The sequence below is a fragment of the Miscanthus floridulus genome, unplaced genomic scaffold (assembly GCF_019320115.1).
Source record: "Miscanthus floridulus cultivar M001 unplaced genomic scaffold, ASM1932011v1 os_1578, whole genome shotgun sequence".
Lineage (NCBI taxonomy): Eukaryota > Viridiplantae > Streptophyta > Magnoliopsida > Poales > Poaceae > Miscanthus > Miscanthus floridulus.
The window spans coordinates 1-21,667 of record NW_027097791.1 but is presented as its reverse complement, the minus strand read 5'-3'; the positions used below and the strand labels follow the sequence as shown (position 1 = coordinate 21,667).

The 21,667-nt window shown below is 41.6% G+C and overlaps 2 protein-coding genes across 2 annotated transcripts; one reads left to right on the top strand and one right to left on the bottom strand.

Moving 5' to 3' along the window:
- The first annotated feature begins 4,387 nt into the window (after positions 1 to 4,387).
- LOC136534156 (zinc finger protein GIS2-like) lies at positions 4,388 to 9,448 on the top strand. The gene is made up of 4 exons (XM_066526624.1): positions 4,388 to 4,603; positions 7,326 to 7,467; positions 7,984 to 8,079; positions 8,656 to 9,448. The coding sequence occupies exons 2-4, from the start codon at positions 7,364 to 7,366 to the stop codon at positions 9,239 to 9,241; spliced, it is 786 nt and encodes a 261-aa protein (XP_066382721.1). The 5' UTR covers positions 4,388 to 4,603; positions 7,326 to 7,363; the 3' UTR covers positions 9,242 to 9,448.
- Positions 9,449 to 10,040: 592 nt separating this feature from the next.
- LOC136534157 (very-long-chain aldehyde decarbonylase GL1-10-like) lies at positions 10,041 to 13,759 on the bottom strand. The gene is made up of 5 exons (XM_066526625.1): positions 13,234 to 13,759; positions 12,519 to 12,841; positions 10,626 to 10,773; positions 10,504 to 10,536; positions 10,041 to 10,364 (listed from the first exon to the last, which is right to left on the bottom strand). The coding sequence occupies exons 1-5, from the start codon at positions 13,561 to 13,563 to the stop codon at positions 10,293 to 10,295; spliced, it is 906 nt and encodes a 301-aa protein (XP_066382722.1). The 5' UTR covers positions 13,564 to 13,759; the 3' UTR covers positions 10,041 to 10,292.
- Between the last annotated feature and the right edge of the window lie 7,908 nt (positions 13,760 to 21,667).

Here is a 21,667-nt window from a genome sequence, read left to right as displayed (position 1 = left end):
CAAATATCACGCCCACAACACTGTTTGGGTTCTGACACGCCCGAAAGGTTGCATAGTACCCGTCTGGCTCGGCCTGGTGGAACTGTCCTGTAGGTGTGCAGGGTATGGTAGGGTACGTTCCTTGGTATTGCGGTTGACTTGAGCGCATTACCTTATCTGCTCCGCCTGATCCTTGGGTTCTCACCGAGCGGGCATCCCTGGTTAGTCGTTCCCGGTCGGTTCCGACTGTGTCGGTCAGGGAAGAGCTGTAAGCAGATCTCCGACGTATTCCTGGTCGAAAAAGGAGGTCGGAGTCGAACGATATCCCCTCCTTTGCCAGGCCTTCTGGTTGGAGATCGGATCGATCTCCCGGCCTGTCATTAGATATCTAGGCCAGCCCAGGAGGCGCGCGTTGTCGCTACGCCGTCTGCTGGGCCGAGTTTTTGTTGGAAAGCAGGCCCATTGAGGACCTCGGGTTTATGAACCTGACACCTACATAGTTCACAGACACAATTGATCACAACATCTCATAGAAATTAAATGTTGCAACTAGTCTATGAAATAGTAAAATGAAAGTGTGTATTAAGAGAGTTAGTTTTATCCACAGTTACCAATATTGTCACGTCTTGAAAACAGTGTGACGAAAGTCCCCACTGAGACTTGCCTAAGAGACGTGGATACTGTCGACACATACAGATGTGCGTTGTACACTGTTTAGTCCGTGTTGAAAGCCAAAGCATGCAACAGTGAAGTTTGCTGCCAAATCCGACATGTTTCTTGCTTATTCTTCCTACTAGGGTGGCCAAGTATTCCACCACACTTTCGGTTTACTACCCACGAGCAGCAAAGAATAAACCAAGTTAGTTTTACCGCTCCTTCCTTATGATCCAAGTAAAAAAATAGGTTCTTTCCTGCAATACTATACTCAGGCATAGCATTTCGGCACACCAATTCGACAAAAGTGAATTGCACGTACACACTGCAGCTTAATCGATCTGCCCAGGGACAATCTCCCTAAAAAAAATCTTATCCCCTTTCAACGTTTAAGCCATATGACTGCCCTTCACCGTCGCAACCGACACGCATTTCGTTGACAAACTGAAGCTAATGCACCACTGATCTCCTTTTTGTGGTGCAAATCTTGGATCATTTTGCTAACCAATAATCTCAACAGTAGCACTGCGAAATTTCAGAGACATGATTTGCACAAACTAAATCTTCGTTGGTGCATCATTTGGACTGATGCTGAGATAGATTGTGCCGAAAGCGGCTGAGCTTAAAGACGAGGACAAACTCCTTGAAGCTAAACTGTTGACGAAGCATGCAGCTGCATGGTTGCTCCTTGGCGCCTTCCTCATCGTCACAGGCAGCACAGGAGCATCAATCATTAGATTCAGAGCTCCATCACAAGCGACGGTTTCGGATACTGTGACGCACTGCACATAAGCTGAAATCTGAACTACTATTATAAAGGTGAATGATCAGCTTCAGTTTCTAACTGTTCAGCTCTATGAATGGCATGAAACCCCCAGACGCAATGCAACTGGTGCTTACTTTGGCCTTCAAAATTGGATCAATTAATTGCACTACAAATCACAATTTACTCTGCAAGCTGCATTGCTCAAGCAAGACACCAACTGAATTACACTTCGTCTCTTATGCAGACGGTAATTGCTGAAGAAAGTTTTTCTCTCTGTTTTTTTTTTTTTGGCAAATGTGTTTAAACTGCACGTCTTGACGTCTTATGTACTGGATCAGTATGATAGGAGGGCTGCTAGATCTAGAGAATCTAGCTTCCTGCAGATGTGGACACTGCTCCTGCAACAGTGGAAACGTAATGAGATGCTCCTTTGAAAAACCAAACCTGAATAAAATTTCCTGGGCCCGTGCTTAAAATGTGTATCGTAATTGTGTGTAGCAATTAGGTATATAAGCTATACGTATGGTATATACTTATTTCCTACCTGGGGCCCTCCTTGACGCATACAGCAGAACACTGGACTGGACCCTCTACAATTTGTCTTCACTTGCCGACACTAATGAAGAAAATGTGGTGCAGACAAAATACATAGCTCACCTGTATATGGTCTTGAAATACAGAGCATGATCCTTGCTGTAAAGAAGAGAAATTCCACAGTAATGTTTCCCTCTAGATTACCATTCACCATGAATAGAGTTATAGACACAGGCAAACATGTGGCCTCAAGTGCTCACATTCACCATTTTATGCAGAGCCTTTGTCTAAGGTTGGGTATCTATTCAGTGGTCGACTAGTAGTCAAGCGTTTTCTTATTTTCTTCTGATTGATAAAAGTGAGCGTAAAATCGACTTGATTTTGGGTCCAACACCGTTAACTTCCGTGTCCGATATGGCAAGGGCATCTATATGCCATCTCCAGCTGCAATCCTGTCGATGTGCACCAAGGCAGACACATTTTGAACGAAATAAAATAAGTGGCGTTAATACAAACATCAAAATAATAATGAAACAATTTATACATATTACCTTAAAATTTTCTTCTAATATTTCTAGACTCAAAATGTCATTGTTGATGGAACCAAAATAAATCTCATCTAGACATTAAATACTTAAAATGGGTATTTAACAACTTCAATTTTGAAAAAGGTTCTTTCAGCAAGCCACAACCATAGGCATAGCAAATAAGATATGAATCGATAAGCAATATAGAAATACTAGAATAGCAATCCTCTTCTTTGACAAACTAAAAAAATGTATAGCATATATTTATTTTTCTAGCAAAGTAAAATATATAACACTCAACTCGGAAGTTAGATCATTTAACTCAACATCAAATGAACCATCTAGAGAGAGTTTCTGCAAATTTAATCAACGGTCTTTCAGCTTAGTAGCACTCAACGACCTTAACATTGTTGAGCTCATTAAAAACCCAAATATATATTTTTGAGATTTGAGTTCTTTAAATCCACTCCTTAATACACTGCTTGACATATCAACGATAACAAAAAAAAGTAACAAAATTCAAAAGCTTACTTAGCAGATGCAGAATATCTTTGGCAGTGATCACACATGAAAAGCAAACCCTTCATCTCTAAAGGTGTCAAGGTAATTTATTATACCTTTTATTCGTTATAAGGTAGACTCAATGCACACACTGATGGTGATTGCAACTTCTTTCTCACTGTTCTTTCAGGAAATAAAATGTATATCAAATAACCATAACAAGTATAAACTCAAATATGTCAAGCACACTTCAAAAAAAAATTGGGATCATTCATATCCTTGAGTTTGATATCACTATCTTCACTTAACCAAGGGAGAGGTGACTTTAGTTGAGGAGCTTGATATCTAGTTGTTTTGACACTTTTGATCCGACTCTCCTGATGACAAATCCTTGTCATAGGTACCCTCATGAGCTTATGGAAATCTACATGGTCTCATAGTTGTAAGTAACTCTTGGCATAATTACTTTTCATTGTCGTGTACTTTTAAGAACTAGTGCATGTTACAATTAATTCAAGTACCTGGATGCACATATTGAGGAGGAGCTTATCTTATGTCTTGAGACTAATTAACCATTCTTTGAAGCTTTTTGTGATTACTAGTCTCACAATAAAGTGAGAAGCTGCTTTCCAATTAATATTATTAATTATTAGATTGTAAAAAGCGCAGTCCTTGGTGGAAAGACAAAATACAAATGTGGTTGGTATCAATTCATACTTCGACAACAAGCAAGATTAGCTTCCTTTGCAGACTTCAAACCAAGAAACAAAAGATGTAAATTGTCTACGTCCAACCGAATGTGTGAAGAGTTGGTTTGAAGTATTCAAAGTCTTGGCTCGCATATGAAGATATAAGATAGTGTCAAGAAACCAAGTGGATGAATCAAGCTCAAGTTAAATAGAGTCAATAATAGTCATTCATATTCTAAAGTAACCACTCAAAAAAGTATATATGTGGTAATTACCATGACAATATTATTGTTTCATGGGAACCATCGTTCCATATTTAGCACAAAAATATTTCTCGTCCACTTGAAATTATCGAGAAAAGAATTATTTCTAGCTATGGAGAAAAGTGTTATATATCATAAAATTGCTATATCTTCTTCAATTGAAAAGGTTTTCTAGATTTGATACTTAATAAATATAAAAAAAATGTTCCATTTGCTTATTTACAATGCACTAGTAAATATCATTTTTGTTTATTTTATTTAAACCAATGTATCACTAGACATTGGCACATTTGGCAGTGCCCTACGAAGATAATAAACACAAAATCAAGAAGAATAGAAAATAAAAAAAGTAGATCATGCCAAAAATGGGAAAACATTAAAAAGAGATAAGAGATAAGAAATAAGAAAAGAGAAGTTTCCCAAAAAAAAAAAACCCCGAGAAAATCGGCCCAGGACAAGGCCCCTGCGGGTGCGCTCCCCCTGGACCGAGCCCGAACCCTCCGGACTGCGCTACCGCCGTCCGCCGCATGCCCGTCCCGCATCCGTTCACCCCGTCCCCCCTCGTGCTCTCGCTCGCTCGCTGCGACGACTGGGTGGGCTACCGCCGCCGCCGCCGACGTCGACGCCCTACGCCAGGTCCCGAGGCCTTCGTCTTCGTTAGTCTCTTCGCCGGCGACGAGCACCCACCAGGTATTCCTACCCTTCTCTTCCCTTCCTGCTGCTGTGTGAAACGGAGCACCCAAACCCTAACTTAAATCTATTTGTGTATTCGATGCCTGCTAACTTCGAACTTTTTGCAAAAAATATCATGTGTACGATGTCCCTTTAGGCTTCGTTTGCAAAGTTAGGGGTACAATAGAATCCACAGGAGAATCAATCCAGAGGGGGATTGGGTGATCCCTCTCCCATCACTCAATCGCCTCCTTGCCTGGTAGGACCTAATCCATTTTGTTTGATTGCCAATTGGGGATAGGCTTCGATTGATATGGATTAGCATCATTGCATGTATCTCAGTATTAGCATCATTGCATGTATCTCAGTAATACACTAGTCATTGTGTCTAGTTAGGCCCAACACTCAGCAACTTGGTCAATATACCAAACTTACTCTCTTAGAAGAATAATTATACAAGTAGAAATAGGCAACACAGCAACTCAAATAATCAGTCAACTAAGACTGACATTGTGAAGCTGAGAGGTGGGCTATGAAGTGGCAGTGTTTGCACTCTGAGAAACTGAGAGCACAAATGAATCAATAAAAAGTGGTCACAGTGGCTAAGGAACTCTGAACTGGAAAAACAAAGATAAATAAAGCATTTGTTTGAGTAAAAATAATGATGACTGAAAACTTCACGATTTGCATTTTGCAAAGAGACGCCACTATTGAGATACTAACAATAAAGGATTTCAAGAACATTTTGGGGCCTAAGCAAAATTAAATCAGTGCTCCTTTAAAAGAAAAATAAATTGGTGCTATATCAGTACATAACAAAAGAATGCTGGACAAAAACATGTTTTTTGCTTGTACTCGGAAAATTGAAAAACAAGGTTTTGCTTGACCACTGAACATATATGCATAAATAGCTGTGTTAAGTTCTTCCAGCATACTGTCCACAGAAAATTTCAGCTAAAATTGAGAATTACTAAATTACTAAAACTCTGTGAAAGTATCAATTTAGCACTAGCCACTAGGATATTTAATCCAAATAAAATGGACTGAATATCAAAGAGAAAAACCTCAGAATAATCTGATCACCATGCATTTAGAAAATAGTATACTAGCACAGCATGAAAGCATGTACTCGAAAAAACTGCATAAATAGAGTAATGGCTTTCACAAATTAGCAGAGCAAGATCTTCTCAGTCACTCAGATAGGTTAATGGAGAACAAATTAGAGTAGCAGTAAGCCAGTAACAACCAGATAAAATAATATAGTGCATACCAGTGATACTGATATAATACTATATTCTGCAGTTAAGTATGGCCAGAGACAAGTGAAAACAATTGAAGCTAGTACCTCTGTTCTGGTTTTGTCATAAATGTTGATAATCTTCTAATAAACTTGGTCAAGCATAAGACATTTCACTTAAGATAAAACCAAAACGTCATTCTTTGCAGGGTGGAGGTAGTTTTAATATATTTTGAAAATTCAAATCTGTGAGTTAGCGCTTTCAGTGGAAACATAAAATTAATTTAAGCTACTAATTTGCAAGCAAAACTGAGTAAGTGCTAAACTAGATTCAGATCCCAGCATATTGTAGGCTTGAAATACTGCCATATACTTTCAAGAATTGCAGTGGTAATTAAGAAAATCACTAGCCAAAATTGATTACAAACTGCAATCACTGAACCATATATTTTACATTTTAGAATGAACTATACCATGTGAATTTTGGCACACAACCAAGTACCTCCTAGGCCTGTCTCGTTTTCAAATTGCAAGCACAAATAAAATATATGCACCTCGGGTTGTGACACTAGCCACCTTATCATAGATGTACATAGAGGAATATTAATAATTTTAGTATTATATGATATATGATTATATTTGTCAATCCAATCGCTTAATATTAATCAGTACTACACTTCATATTTATCAGTACTACACTTCATATTTATCAGTACTACTGTATTAGAAGCTTGGAAGACCAAAAACTGAGCCATTTTAATCCACTGACATTGGTTTCTCTTTCTTCTGAAAGTTCTATTGCTGAAACGGCAAAACATTTTTATGGTTTGGAAAAAAAGGTTTTTAATACTACCAGAGAACCAATTTTATCACGATGATGGGAACTGTACAAAATTGACCCAAAAAAATCTAGTAATCTATCCCCAACGAAAATAGTACTTGTAAAGAGGCACTAGGACAAGGCTGGTTTTTGCCTCTCCTGGCTGGAGGCGTCCCAAACATCATGCTTGTTCAGGTTGGAAGCTGGAAGCATATGAGACATGGCATCCCAGTGCAGCCTTGTGCATTCTCCATGGATCTATGACAGGAGCAAGCGATTCACCATGTAAAACCCTAGCACAGAGGGAGGAGAGGGAGAGGGAAGAGGTGGAAGGGAGGAGTGGATTGGACTAGAACAAATCCAACCCATGACGTTGCCAAGTGCTCTTTTAGCCCAAGACACAGTTTCCTCCCCGGCATGGGTTTTCCTCCCCGCATGATGTGGATCTTGCCCCCGAACCACGTCGTTCCATAGGCTTCCAAACAAGGCCTACAGGGTCCACCCTTGTGACTTGCCATGGGAACTTGAGCATGCTCATAGTGAAGGTTAGTGGGTGGGACATAGCCACATAGGATTCAATTTTAGTCTGGTTTTGGTGTTTTGCTGTGGACAGAAAGAAGATTAGAGGTTTGTGGTGTTTGTTGGAGTATCGAAGGTGGTGATTTTGTAGCGTGGTGTTGCAGTTTGGTTGGAACTTGGAGTTTAGAGGGAAGATTTGGTGATGAGCAGCCGCAGCCCGCCGCCGAAGGATCGCAGGATGCGTACCGAACGCACCTCATACCGTGACGCACCATATCGGAGGGACAGCCGCCATGGTCCAAGCAGGTTTGAGCTAATCTAAGTCAAACAGGACGAGTGTTTGGCATTGTTCTTCCAAACATCACTGCTTCCTCTCGTTATCATGTATATATTTGGCTAAATGCTTTGTGAATGGGGTCGTGCACAAGGTTTAAGTTCGTGGGTGGTAGAATAACCATAATTGTTTATTTGATTTAGATGTAACTTTTTCTTATTTGTATCCCAGTGTAATCACTTGTGCATGTATGTAGCATAAATAAGGGCACTTGATATTGGTTAATGATAGCACTAATCTATCTGAAAGTCTAGTAAAACAATGTAATATAGTATGGTAAAGTGATTTGGGATTGAAATTTTTTGGATGAATTCATGTTGTGGCATGGTTTTAGGAGAAAGCCTTTGTGTGGGATTGTAACTAGACATGGGTCATGACAAGAATGGTGAAATTACTAAACAATTTATGCGAATGGAACTTTAATATATTATTATTCAGACATTTGGAAGGTTATGTATCCTTTAGTTATTTCCCTTTCCATTGTGCAGGTTTCGTAATGATTTGTGCAACAATTGTAAGCGTCCTGGGCATTTTGCTAGAGAGTGTCCTAGTGTGGCTGTCTGCCATACCTGCGGGCTTCCTGGGTAATAACTTTGTGTTATTCTGCTTGCACAGATTCATGCTCTTATATGTTATTAGTTTTAATATTTTAATCATTCATTCAAGTGCACTTTGCTTGCATTGCCCACCATACTTTTAATCATTGTGGCACAACCATTCTAGCGATACCTTACGTAGAATTACCCTGCTCTTTTGAATTCTTTCATGATTTGCGGTGGAGCTATGTTTAACCATTATTGGGCATTTTATGCATCCTCAGTAGTGTGGACATGGGGTTCATGTCTCCCTAGGAGCATAAACTCCATGTTCTGGCTTATGTTATTGTTTTGATGTTCATGTCATCCTGAATGTCACTTCTAGCATCATTTGTATAGTGAAGTTTAATCCATATATGCAAGCAACACTTTATTGTTTTAGATTAAGGATTTGATTTGATTTTTATGATATTTTAGTTGGTTAATAATTACAAAGGCCTTGAAGCTTAACTGTAAGGCGTCGTAGTTCCATGTGAATATGTGATTTGGAAAGCTGCACTATGGCTATGTATCACTTGAGCTGATATCGCTTTTTTCATACTTAAATTCGTTTTAATGTTGCAGGCACATTGCAGCTGAATGTTCTTCCAAAGGTATTTGCTGGAACTGCAAAGAGCCTGGCCACATGGCTAACAGCTGCCCAAATGAAGGGATATGCCGTAACTGTGGCAAGTCCGGCCATATTGCAAAAGACTGCACTGCTCCACCAGTGCCGCCAGGAGAAGTGATCCTTTGCAGCAACTGCTACAAACCAGGGCATTTTCGTGAGGAATGCACCAATGAGAAGGCCTGCAACAATTGCCGGCAGAGTGGCCATATTGCCCGTAACTGCACCAATGATCCTGTTTGCAACCTGTGCAATGTTGCTGGCCATCTGGCCCGTCAGTGCCCCAAGTCTGATACATTGGGTGAGAGAGGTGGGCCTCCTCCCTTCCGCGGTGTTGGTGCTCCCTTCCGTGGTGTTGGCGTTCCCTTCCGCAGTGGCTTCAGTGACGTGATCTGCCGGGCCTGCAACCAGATTGGCCATATGAGTCGTGACTGCATGGCTGGCGCCTTCATGATCTGTCACAATTGTGGTGGCCGAGGCCACATGGCTTATGAGTGTCCCTCTGTGAATCTCATGGACCGGTTCCCCCCTCGCCGTTTCTGAAGGACGTCTAAGGGCTGTTCAGATGACTCTTATTTTCAGCCCAGTGTGTTAAGAACACTTACTTTTGTCTGCTTTATTTCTAAACCGTAATGGATTCTAGATATTTCAGATTCATAACTCGTCAGCACTATTTGTAATCCTGGATTTGCTACTTGACTCCGATGTTCTGTCGATGATGATGTTTGGAGACGGGGATACTTGTCCTTATGAACTCAAATTCATGCTGTGAGATTTTAATATTATTCGAACTGGAACATCACAACATGCGCTGCTGGTTGCGCCCGGGTTAAAAAAAGATTCTTGTAACTTTGCCTTTCGATGTGCTGGAGCTCCCTGTGCAAATTATGGGAGTTGCTATATTTTAGGTGCTTGAATTATTATGCAACAATTTTTTTAAACAACTAGTATAATTAAAAGAGCAATATATAAGAGATAATGTATAGTTTTTTGTCAAACAACAATGACAAAATTACGTGTTGCCTAGACCATAAGGCAAATTCTTGTCAAGCAAGGGAGTCTGTCTGTGTCGCACTGTTGCCTAAACAACAATTGGAGAGTTGCCTAAACAACATTCAGGCCAACATGAGAGTGACCTAAACAACAATCTGGCCAACAATGGCAGAGTTGTAAAACATATCCCGGTGCACCCGGGTAACTGTAAATTTCTTGTTTCTGAAAAGTTGAATGAAAGTTTCTTTACCTTGTAATGTAATTTTTTTGACTTGTCGTGGTACGGTAAAGGTTGTGTTTGAGTACCTAGTTAAAAACTTAAAAACAATAGAATGGTACACTTAAAAACTATACAGCAATTGATCTAATTTAATCAAAGCATGGAGCAAACTCGATGAACGGCTACTCTGGGAGTTGCGTTGTTATTCGTCAGCATACAAGTTCCATAGAATTTCACAAACACTGGGAAAAAGAAGGCAGAACAACTGAAAGCGAAATCAGAACACACGCGACCAGCCCAACTCAGTATATCTCCCATTTCGAAATGCCACAGTGAAGTGGATGGTCATAGAAACACTCGAGATGCACTGTATCTTGCAATCTAATCCAATTTCACATAGCTGAGTCCGCTGCCATCTCCTTTCTCACCATCAATTTGCCCCAGATCCTTCAGCTACATCGAGGGGAGGACAATAAAAAAATCAGCTACTTCATCAACTCAATAACTAATATTGGGAACATCTGGGAACTCCTAGTTATTTCTAAACTAGAGTGGAAAAATGTTTGAAAACACAGTCAACAGTAAAAACAACCTTCGCTAGGTACGCTTTGTGGAATCTGTAACCCTGAAAGAACAAAGAGCTCAAGATTAGAACTGATACTTCCATCACTTCTTAGTATCACCTTTCAAACTGTGTGTAAAGGAGAAACTTACTCTATCAGTCCCATATAAGTAATCACAGTAAGTGAAAACAGAAGCAAAATTGCTTTGGCTCTGGCCTCCTACATAATGATGATAGTCATGGTATTCTGCTCCTCCATAGAATGGAATATACTTTGTCGGGGTGAATGGGAAATCAAAGCTGCAAAATGACAAACCAAGTTATGTTTTTCCCCTTATAGAAGCTGCACAAAAACAAAGTAGCTATCATGGACAGTTTCATTGATCACAACGAAATATAACAAGCAGTACCTAGCACAGAACAGGACAAAGGTAAGTCCTAGCTGGGATGGTGAAATGTATAATATTAAACAAAGCATAACTGGATTGTATCAAAAGGTTGGGCAAACAAAAAAAAACCAATGTGATATGCGTGATATCAGTAGAATTTCAGTCCCCCAACAAGTAATTCTGGTGACACCGTGACATGATAGTTAACTTCAGTCGTATAGAAAGGTTGGGCAAACAAAAATGACCAATGTGATATGTATGGTATCGGTAGATCTCAGTCCTATCATATCACAAGCCAACAGGACAACAGTTCATTCTGGTGGCATGGTAGTTAACTTCAATCATATATAGTGGACTAGGATTTTTTATCATCTCCACCTAAAAGTAGTCACAAGAAATGTACCAATACAACATGACACTATGAAGAGTAACTAGTGTGCACTTTTTATCAAAAAGAAAAACATAAATACTGTGTGTTGAAATTTGAAAGGTCATAGTACTCCAGCTAATGGCATAAGTTGAGACTAGAGACAATACTGACTGTGAGTAGAAACATCCAAGATAACAAAAATAACTTCATATCCACTAAGATATAAATCAAGAAGGATAATTGCTCCAACAATGACCCACTTTGATAGCGAGTAATACAAGTGCAACTGCAGCAAAGTATTGAATCAGTAAATCCTGAATTTTTCAAGCTGCAAGTAAGCATATTACACTTCTCTTCCAGGAGTATTCCATTCATACTCATAGCGAGCATAAACGTTGTTATTTAGATTTTGCAAAGCTTTGTAGTAGAATCATTTCAAACATTCCTTTACGGATTGATAGGCTGTATCCATTTTGTTAGTAGAGCAAAACTGCAGGTAACAAAAGTTTAATTCAAATCTGCCATGCCTAACCTTAGGCATCCACACAGTGTTTTATTCCTCCACAATTTAGGCTGGCTAACTTCTTAGCATCCCCACCCACATCTACTCAGGTTTCTTGCCTAACTATGCCTAAGCTTAGGTGATTATTTTTCTTGGCAGAAAAGTTCTAGATACTCTATCAGCCCGGCTTATCAGCCATGATACAGTGTTTTTCTCTCACAACAAAACAGCATCATCTGGCTTATCAGCCGCAGAAACCATCAGCCGAACAGCTTGTTAGCCACCATAGTCAAGAATGTGCAACAACATTGTAATTTAGGAAATTTCAACTACAGCTTCAAAATTGTGAAGTGTATTTTTGTTCCTATTACCATAGAGCAGCAGCCAATGCTAATCCATGCTGTACATTTTCTTCATTACCAGGGAATACCCCAAAGAAATATCGACTAAAAAACCTTCAACTATAAACAGCTGGCTAAGAACTCTCAGGCAATTCTATCAGTTATGCACATATCAACATCAGTTCAATTCAGCTTCCAATCAATGAAAAACTCCTGGCGAGAAACTCCATTCACTCAGGTCATTGTCACTGCTGTGCACACCACAGTAACCCAGAAACTCCACCCACAAACTACATCCATCACTAGCAACAAAGACTAACCCATGTGGAAGCAATACAATGTTGCACAATAATTAATAATAATTACAAAAGCATGTTAAATCAATTCAATTATTGTACGTAGAGTGTTCCATAGATGGGAAACATACAACAGAAAGTCCTTACCCACTATGTGTCTCGATAGCCTCCACCTGACGGAGTATAATCCAGAGCCACAATGTGATCATGTGGCCCGGAGCAATGGCTGGCCCGACGAAGGAGGGGATGCCTAGTATCAGCACCTCAGCCCAGTGTGCATATGGAGCTGCGAATCCGATTGGCGCGGTGAACTCATGGTGGACGCGGTGGATCTTCTGGTACCCCCACTCCCCGTGGAGAAGCCTGTGGATCCAGTAATTGAGGTAGTCCTCAACAAGGAAGTACACCAGCAGCTGTGCTGCCATCTCCCCCAGGGACGGCAAAGGCAACTTCGTGTGAACTCCCACCAACTGATTTGATTCAAAGAAAAATCATTATTTTGTATATGAGAATACAATTTTAGCATGATGAAAGAAATGCAGGGAAGGAAATTTCTTGTGCTTTACAAGAGTAGGCGAACTCAGTGGAATCTTCTAGATAGGACGCATCTAAGAAGGGTTCTTGGAGTAGAACCCAGATCAGGAAGTCCTCACTCAAAGGGGAGGAAAACATGCAGAATGTAATTGGAATTCTTTCTTGTATCTAAGAACAGATCGATCAAGGGGGCACAAGAACAGTATGTAAACGCGATCTCTTGTACTGAATCCGGCCCCAAGAGGCCGTAATCTCATGAACTAACCAGGCGCATTGCGCGGAATCACCGACCGAGAGAGCACAGAAGGATGTAAGGGAACCGACCGACCTTGACCATCGGGAAGGAGACGAGCTGGAGCGGGCCGATGACGAGGAAGAAGATGCGGAGGACGTCCTTGTAGCAGCGGACGAACTCGGCCCTGGAGAGGCGCACCCGCGGCTGCAGCTTGTACGGCGAGACCGCGGCCGGGGCCCGGAGCTCGAGGAGCGCGGCGGGGAGCGGGGCCACCGTGAAGACGACGAAGAGGAAGAGGATGTTGCAGCAGTAGAGGTGGTAGTCGGACACCCCCGCGGTGTAGCGGAACCACAGCGCCTCGGCGGGCGTCATGGCCCGGCCCAGCGCCGCCTCCGCCTCCTCCGCCGTCGCGTAGGGCAGCATCTCCGGCGATCCGAGTGGCCCCGCCCAACCGTTCCACGCCGCCCCGGGGACCTACCCGCAATTCCCAAGAAATCAGAAGGGGTGAATGGGTAGCGCGCTGCTCCCGCCGCTCGCCGGCGCCTTCCCCTGTTCTCTGGACGTGGAGGAGAGACGACAGACGAGGGACGAGTGGTGAGTGGGCCGGCGGAGAGAGCGAGCTCCCCACAGTTTATGCGTGCCAGCTTCAGTCTCTGCGGTGTGGGTCCGGGTGAGGCCCGTCCGCGGTGCGGGCTTTGGCGTGGTGTGACACGAACCGTTGCATGGATCTCGCGCCTCACGTGGGGCGCGCGTGCCTGGCGGGCTGGATCCCGTTGGGCGTTTGCAAGTTGGAACGCTGTTCTGGGCCTTGGGGCGTGTCTGTCCTGTGACTCTGAGGTGAGGCTTGAGGCACGTGTCCAGAGATTGAAGCGTATGTGTAATCTGTGGAGTGGATGCATACGGCCGGGGACATGCGTGTTTGCTACAACTTCTTCGCCGGCTTTACAAACTTGTTTTCAACTTCTCCTACTAAACGGATTCGGATCAAAAATAGCTTCTCCCTGGAAAAAACAGCCTCCTTTGACACGCACATTTCTCTAGGTGAAACTGAAAATACCAGTTTTTTTTCTCTACTGTCTTCCCTAGAAACAAATGTTAGCTTTAGCTTCACTGGTGAAGCTGTTTTACGGAACCAAAGCTAAAAGAACTGATTCACTAGTGAAGGTGAGTTGTATCAAATAAGCCCGTAGTCACCTAGACTGTTGTGATACATCAGGATCTAACAGAAGAAGAGAAAGCTAACCACCTCCTAGTACTAGCGTGGAGTGGGTAGCAGATAGAGTTGTGGAGGTGAAAAATTGAGTGGGCACGGACGCGCCGTGTCAATTCACTATAGGTATCCATACACAAGCATCCAACACTCATAACTTAAGAAGAACGGTTAAAATGCTATTACATAAATTCAGAAAAACTACAGTGCTATCTCTTCTAGAGACGTTGAAGATAATAGCGAAGAAGCACTTGGTGTTCAGGCACTGGGCAATGGGCCTCGCAGGAGTTCTCGGCCCCAGAACAGTAAACGTCAGCATCTCAATCTCGGAATGGCCTTAGCCTTGTAAGCTTTTTGTGTGTGTACGCGCGCGTGCACACATGTATAACATGAGGAGTATAAGTTGGAGAACAGCTCTGAAAGAAGATAAGCATTGTAGATTTTGAACCGATCAATTAAACAATCATCGTTGTGAACTACACCTTTGTCTTCCCCTGTCCTCTGTTTCTGTCCCCTTCCTCAAGCCTGTAATATCCAACCCTCTCAGCGAGTTAGATATTTGCACATAGACACGTGTCATATATCCATGGCAAATCCCCACACATGGTGAGCATGTTTAGTTAGAGACTTGATAGATACCTGCAAGACGATAGATCCTAGCCTACGCGTCTTTGGGATGGATGTCTCGCTCAAGTAATTTCATGAAGCCACCAACTAAACAGACCCAATGTTTCTCTGAGCTATGTCTCAACCTAACCACGCAGGTGAACATGTTTGACACAACTCCAACCTTTTTTAAAATAAGTATATGCTTAACAATATGTTTGACACTAAAAATATAAATTTTATTTGTCTAAGAGAACAAACAACAGCCCTACAAAAAATTATAGCGCAGACTAAACATGTCCCTTTTGCTTAAAAGTAATGAACAATGGGATATTACCATTTTGATAAACGAAAATGTAGAGGCTTGGCGGCTGTTGCTAGTGCATAAAGTTTCTTTTTAACAGACATCTTATGTTGCTAGTGCATAAATCTAAGACACGTTGCTAGTGAATAAAGTCAAGTTTCTTTTTATGCACATAGTTTAGAAAAAATTAAAAAGAAACTTTTTTTGATCAATAATAAGATGTTATCACGATCCATTTTCTTTAAAAAAACAACAACTTGTTTTAGATTTCAATGCAGATGTCTGTTTATATTTGGTGAAGTTTCGTTCCCGGTCCCCACACTGCCACAACACACGACAGGCAGACGACTAGCCCAGCCACGACCACGAGGTGCCGTGCCGTGCATCTCCTTTTTGTGGCCACTGGCCATTCAGTTTTCTCTTCTTCTCTGGAACGGAAAAGTGGAAAACTGGAAAAAGGATGGTGTCATTTTCGTACTCCTGTCTTTCTCCTGGTCCTAGCAGCTTCATGGAGAAGCATGTTCTTCAATTTTCATGACGGTGCGCGAGCATGTTGGATGTACGCAATGTACAATTCAATCAGCGAGTGTCGTTATTAATTGCCGTACTTGCAGGACCGTCAATGGCTGGCCATTCCCCGTTGCAAACAACTGTGCAGTGGAATAAGATCACAAGAATACTCCATGTACAACATAGTAAGTACTCCTTCATTTCACTACATGTCTACATCACATCACATTTTTAATATAGTAAGTATACTCTTTTGAATTAAAGTGAGTGAATACTCAAGTGATCTGAACCATTTGATCTCCAAAATGCAAGTTGTAAAAAGAGTTGTACCTTTTTTTTTGTGAGGGTTAGAAGAGCTGTATGTATGGTTAATTTACATACAGACCGTAGAGTCCACACGAGATATACTCAATCCGTCCCGAAGAAAATGACATTCTTGTTTTTAAAGATTCAATCAATGTCTGGTTTGACAAAATATATGCAAAAGGTACTCAATATTATTTATGTCATGTAACAAGTATCATTAGATAAATAATTAAATATATTTTTATAATAAATCTATTTGAAGATACAAATTTTGATATTATTTTATATAAACCTAGAATTTAAGAAAATTAAAATTAGTTTAAACCTAGGATGACAATTCTTTGAGAGGAAGTAGTAGTTGATATGATGCTGATTCATGCCTGCATATGGGCCAGGGCTGTATACTATTTCCTTCGTCTCAAAATAATTATGCATCTTATTTTTAGGGAATCTTTTTAAGTTTGATTAAATTTATAAAAAGTATTATCAACATTTATATCTCATAATATGTTTATTATGAAAATACATTCAACTATTAATCTGATAATATTTATTACACATCATAAATACTAGTATATTTTTTATATGTTTAGTCATATTTAAAAAAAATGGACTTATAAAAAAATAAGATGTACAGTTTTATCTTGGAACGTAGTGTATCCATATCATAAGAGCAATTTTAACATACTTTTTATATGCTTCTTAATTTATAGGAACTCCAAGAGTCTCTTCAATTAGATCTCAAAGTGCAGACATCCTCTATTCCGGATTTCTCACTGGTCAAAGATGAAGAGCGAAAATAACTCTCTAAAATACGCACAAGATACAAAAAGTTGTTGAAGAGTACACGAATATAGAAAAGTGATTGTTACTCTAAATAATAATTTAGACAGTAAATTTCATAAAAGACTTTCAAGGTGTTTGGTTCGCCATTTTGTAACGTAATCAGATCACGGAAGGGAAGTGATACCGTTACTTTTGTTTGGTTGCATGCAGTCGGTAATGCGTTACCATATAATCGATTACCGGACTGTTCAATTTTGATTCCGCTTGTTGCAGACTGTTATCAGATTACGATGCCTGTGTTCGAGAATTAGCCTGCATCGTTCCACCTTGTGCTCGAGAAGTTCCGCTGCCCCCGCCTTCCCCTGCATGTTCTGTCAGCGCGGCCGTAGCCTCCTCGTCGGCTCTGCTCGAAGTAGCGTCTGTGTCAGCGCTACGTCGCCTGACGATGACCCGATGCCAGATTCAGCTGGGCCAAGAGAAGAAAGACCGAAGAGGCTCAGAATGGACAACCCGTGCTACGCTGGGCCGGAGTGAGCTTCCAAGTGATCTGCGACGGGCGAAGGCGTTGAAGCGGCTGACCGTATCAAGTGCGTAGTTATGCTGGCTGAACGGTGTATCGGAGGGCATCAGCCATTGTAATGAACCTAACTACTGCTAAGAACTCACGCTACTTCCGGTTCTCTTGCTTGCTTCCCCTACCTGCAACCGATCCATTCGCTCTTCCTTGATCCGCTGTTAACAAATTGGTACTAGAGCCTACGAATCCCACAACCCACCGCCTCAATCCGCTGCAATCTTCCCCTGCCCACCCCGGAGCCGCACCAAATCGACCACGACTACTTCACTCGATTCTGCAATGTAGGACACTTGTACGCCTAAGAGGGGGGTGAATTAGGCAACTTAAAATTCTAACTCCAAACTATGTCCTCTTTTTCTATCTCTAGCAAAACCTATGCAAAAGATAATCTATCTAGATGTGCAACTACGGTTTTGCTAGTGTGTTGCTATCTCTACCGCAAATGATAATAAAATGATCAATGTAAATGTGGAGGCTTAAAGAGCAAGGTAGAGATATGCAAACTCCCGTCGACGACTCCGGTATTTTTACCAAGGTATCGAGAAGCGCGCAACCTTCCTCCTAGTCCTCGTTGGAGCCCCTCGCAAGGGCCAAGCTCCCGGTCGGGTAACTCCGTGGATAGCCTTGGGCCTTCCCCACGCGCAAGTGGGTCTCCGATGTGCCTTCCGGCAAGCCTCTCCCGGATGCTCCCCGCCGTCTTCACTATCAAGCTTCCGGCCGAAATGCCGCGGGCCTTGTTCCCTTCGGTACACGGTGGCGGCCGCACCACAAACGCGGTTGGTGCGATCTCGCAAGACTTCAAGCCCCTCCGATGTACAACTCTTGTGCTCGCAGGGCACGGGGTGGCAAGAGGATATGCAAACCTCACTAAACACTAGGCATACACCTAGAGCAAGCGCATAAGCGGTGGTCTAATCAACCTAAGCACTTCGCAAAGCACCTACGCTAATCACCTGATGAAACACTGAGCACTATGTAAGTAGGAGATCACTAAAATGGTGTATCAACACCCTTGGTATGTTTCCTCAGCTCCACACTTCTCAAATGGCCGGTTGGGGGTTGTATTTATAAGCCCCACTGAGAAAGTAGCCGTTGGGGTCGAAACTCCCTGCAATTCTGCTACTGACCGGACGCTGAGATCGTCCTGACCGGACGCGTCCGGTCGTCCCTGACCAGTTGCAGCCAGCGAACTACCGATCGGACGCTGCCAGCAGTCCGGTCGCCTGCCACCGGACGCGTCCGGTCGTAGTTTCGCGCGCCTGGAACCTCTCTGTACTCGATCGGACGCTGATGCCCTGCGTCCGATCGGTTGCCGCCAGCGTCCGGTCTAGCGTCCGGTCGCCTAGTCTACTGAGCCACCAGGTCCAGCGTCCGGTCGCGCTTCCAGCGTCCTGGTCCAGAGTCCGGTCGCCTCTGCGAGCTCGTTTCTTCGCGATCTTGCGTACGGCTTGGTTCCAATCTTCATGCTTGGACTTTGCTTGATATCTTGGGTCTTCACTTGTGCTTCTAAGGTCTTGCTTGAGGTGTTGATCATCGGATCATCACGTCGCCTTCGTCCGAGTCACGTCTTGCACCCTATTGGACTACAAAACAAACACTTGCAAATTTATTAGTCCAATTTAGTTGTGTTGGTCATCAAACACCAAAATCCAAAGTAAATGGGTCAAGGGTCTATTTTCCTTACAATCTCCCCCTTTTTGGTGATTGATGCCAACACGACCAAAGCAAGCAAATAACAAAATTTTTAATTTAAAAACTATCTACTTGCTAGGATGCAATACAAGGGGCAAGGTTTTATGATGCTAAGAGATACTACATGAAAGACTATGATACCAATTGAAGACCTAGCTTGCCCTTGCAAATGTCCCCATGTGGCATTATGGATTAGAGTCTTGCTTCTTATAAATTCTCCTCATTACTTAGACTTAATCCATAATCCACTATCCTCCCTTTCTTGGACCATTATCATTTGTAGACATTAACTTAATGCTTGTCTTTGGTCCTCCAAATTCTCCCCCTTTGACATCAAACACCGAAAAGGAAGACATTAGTAGCTCAAGGGAGGGTCAAACTTTATGATCCTTTGTATGTAGAATTGGATAGATCACAAAATTTGACTCTCACATTATATAGACTAAGATCCCCCTAAATAAATGCATACATATGATAGAAGGCAAAGCATATGCATAATTGGTAAATTATTACACAAAGGAGTTTAATCTATATAATGCATAGAGAAAGCATATAAATATCAAAATGAAGTCAACATGATGATACTAAATGAAAAATGATGCTTAACTTTGGGAACTCCAATTTCCTTACAATGAGACTACTACACATGTGATAGGTTTGAAAAGTTGATACCATTTAAAAAGTGTCAGTCTCAAAGCATCCAAGTTGTAGAAATACTCCCTCTAAATATGTGCACACAAATATAGAATACATTGTAGAAATCATGCACATTGATTTTAGAATAAAAAATACCACTTGAAAGATGACATCTCATGAATGTGAGAATCATTTTCAAAAAGATATCCAGGAGAGATTATCTACAATTTGGACCTTGGCACATATTAGATGAACAAAAGTAAGACAAGCTATGTGCCGTGCTTGTAAGCAATTTTAAACCATGTAGGTTTGCTCCAAGGGTTAAAAATGAGACCGAGCAATCATACCATAAGATATACCTAGTGTATGCATGATAAAAGATATAAGCATGCAAAAGCAAACCTAGGCATGAAAAGTAACTAGATGCTTAAAGATACCAATTGTAGGAAAAACTAATTGCAAGATGTACCAATTTAAAAGCAATAACATCTAGTTACCTAACATGGGAAGGGGAATTTGGGTCCATAGTATTCACTAACCCACTTGGTAATGATTTTGTCCAACATGATGCACCCCATGAAATGCACCCATACTTTGCCAAGTCTCCAAATTCCCCGTAGTCCATTGGACTTCTCACTTCCCTCTCGGGATCCAAACCTTCTTGGTACTTTTCATGTTGAAAATAATTTCCTTTGGCACCCAAAAGCGTTTGACCCTATTGTTGGCTTGCATGTTCACCTTGATGGCCACCACCTTGTCATTTTTCTTCTTCTTCAAGAGATAAGGTGTGGAGGCTTTCTTGTCCACCTTGTTGGTGTAGGTGTTGAAGAGCTTGCTTGTTTGCTTTTTCTCTTTCTTCTTTTCTCCTCTCCCATTCTTCATCTTGCACTCGTAGGACTTGTGGCCTTCCTTATGGCACACGTAGCAAACCACGGTTTGTCCTTCATCAAGCTTCTTCACTCCCTTAACGGTGTTATCTTAATGAAGTTGGGTTTGCTTCGTCTTGCCTTTCACTTGAGTCAAGTCTTTGGTGAGGCGAACTACTTCTTGCTTGAGTTTCTCATTCTCCTTTACAACCTCTTGTGTGCATGTATCTACAATCACTTTCTCAACACAAGCTTGGTTGCACAAGGGTGAGTCTAAACATAAATCATTGCAAGAAGTAGATGCATCCTTTTTAATTATGTCATTTCTTTTAGATGCCTTGGTGGGAGTATTTTTGACGGCCTCAAGATTAGCAACTTTATTTGTTAGCTCATCACAATGTTTGCACATGATTTCCATTTTAGCAAGCAAACTTTGATAATTATTTTGTGAGCTAGCTAACTTTTCTTCTAATTTTTCATTTTTCTTTGCAAGTTGCTTATCACTAATTGTGCATTCATTTGTTGTTGCACTAGCCTCAAGTTGCTCAATTTTAGTAGATAGTTCAACATTTAGATTTACAAAGTTCTCATATTGTTCAAGCAAATTCTTGTATGCTTCTTGTGAACTACCTAGCTCTTTTTTTAAATTTTTGAGCTTCTTTTGTTGACTAGTGCAAACTTTAGCATATTTTAAATTTTGTTGCACAATTTCATGATAAGAAGGCATATCATCATTACTATCACTCTCACTAGAGGAAGAGCTTTCGTTACCTCGTGCCATAAGGCACATATGTGAAGAGCTAGATGATGAGTGCTTGCGCCCTCGCCTCTTGTGATGGTCTTCTTCACTTGAAGAATCATCCCATGACCTTATTGATGTGAGGGCTTTGTTCTTGCACGCCTTCTTCTTTGTCTTGAGTGTGGGCTTGTTTGGACAAACTTCCACAAAGTGCCCCACCTCGCCACATCCATAGCATCCTCTCTTTCTTTGCTCGTTTCTTTGATTGGTGAAAACGAGGTCTTGGATTTGGATG

Bases quoted from the DNA above. Each gene is read 5' to 3' on its own strand.
- LOC136534157 (XM_066526625.1), bottom strand. From the start codon at position 13,563: ATGCTGCCCTACGCGACGGCGGAGGAGGCGGAGGCGGCGCTGGGCCGG. The intron at 10,774-12,518 runs GTAAGGACTTTC...GTCATTTTGCAG, and splicing joins GCTATCGAGACACATAGTGG to CTTTGATTTCCCATTCACCC. The intron at 10,365-10,503 runs GTTGTTTTTACT...CCCTCGATGTAG, and splicing joins ACAAAGCGTACCTAGCGAAG to CTGAAGGATCTGGGGCAAAT.
- LOC136534156 (XM_066526624.1), top strand. From the start codon at position 7,364: ATGAGCAGCCGCAGCCCGCCGCCGAAGGATCGCAGGATGCGTACCGAA. The intron at 7,468-7,983 runs GTTTGAGCTAAT...TCCATTGTGCAG, and splicing joins AGCCGCCATGGTCCAAGCAG to GTTTCGTAATGATTTGTGCA. The intron at 8,080-8,655 runs GTAATAACTTTG...TTAATGTTGCAG, and splicing joins CATACCTGCGGGCTTCCTGG to GCACATTGCAGCTGAATGTT.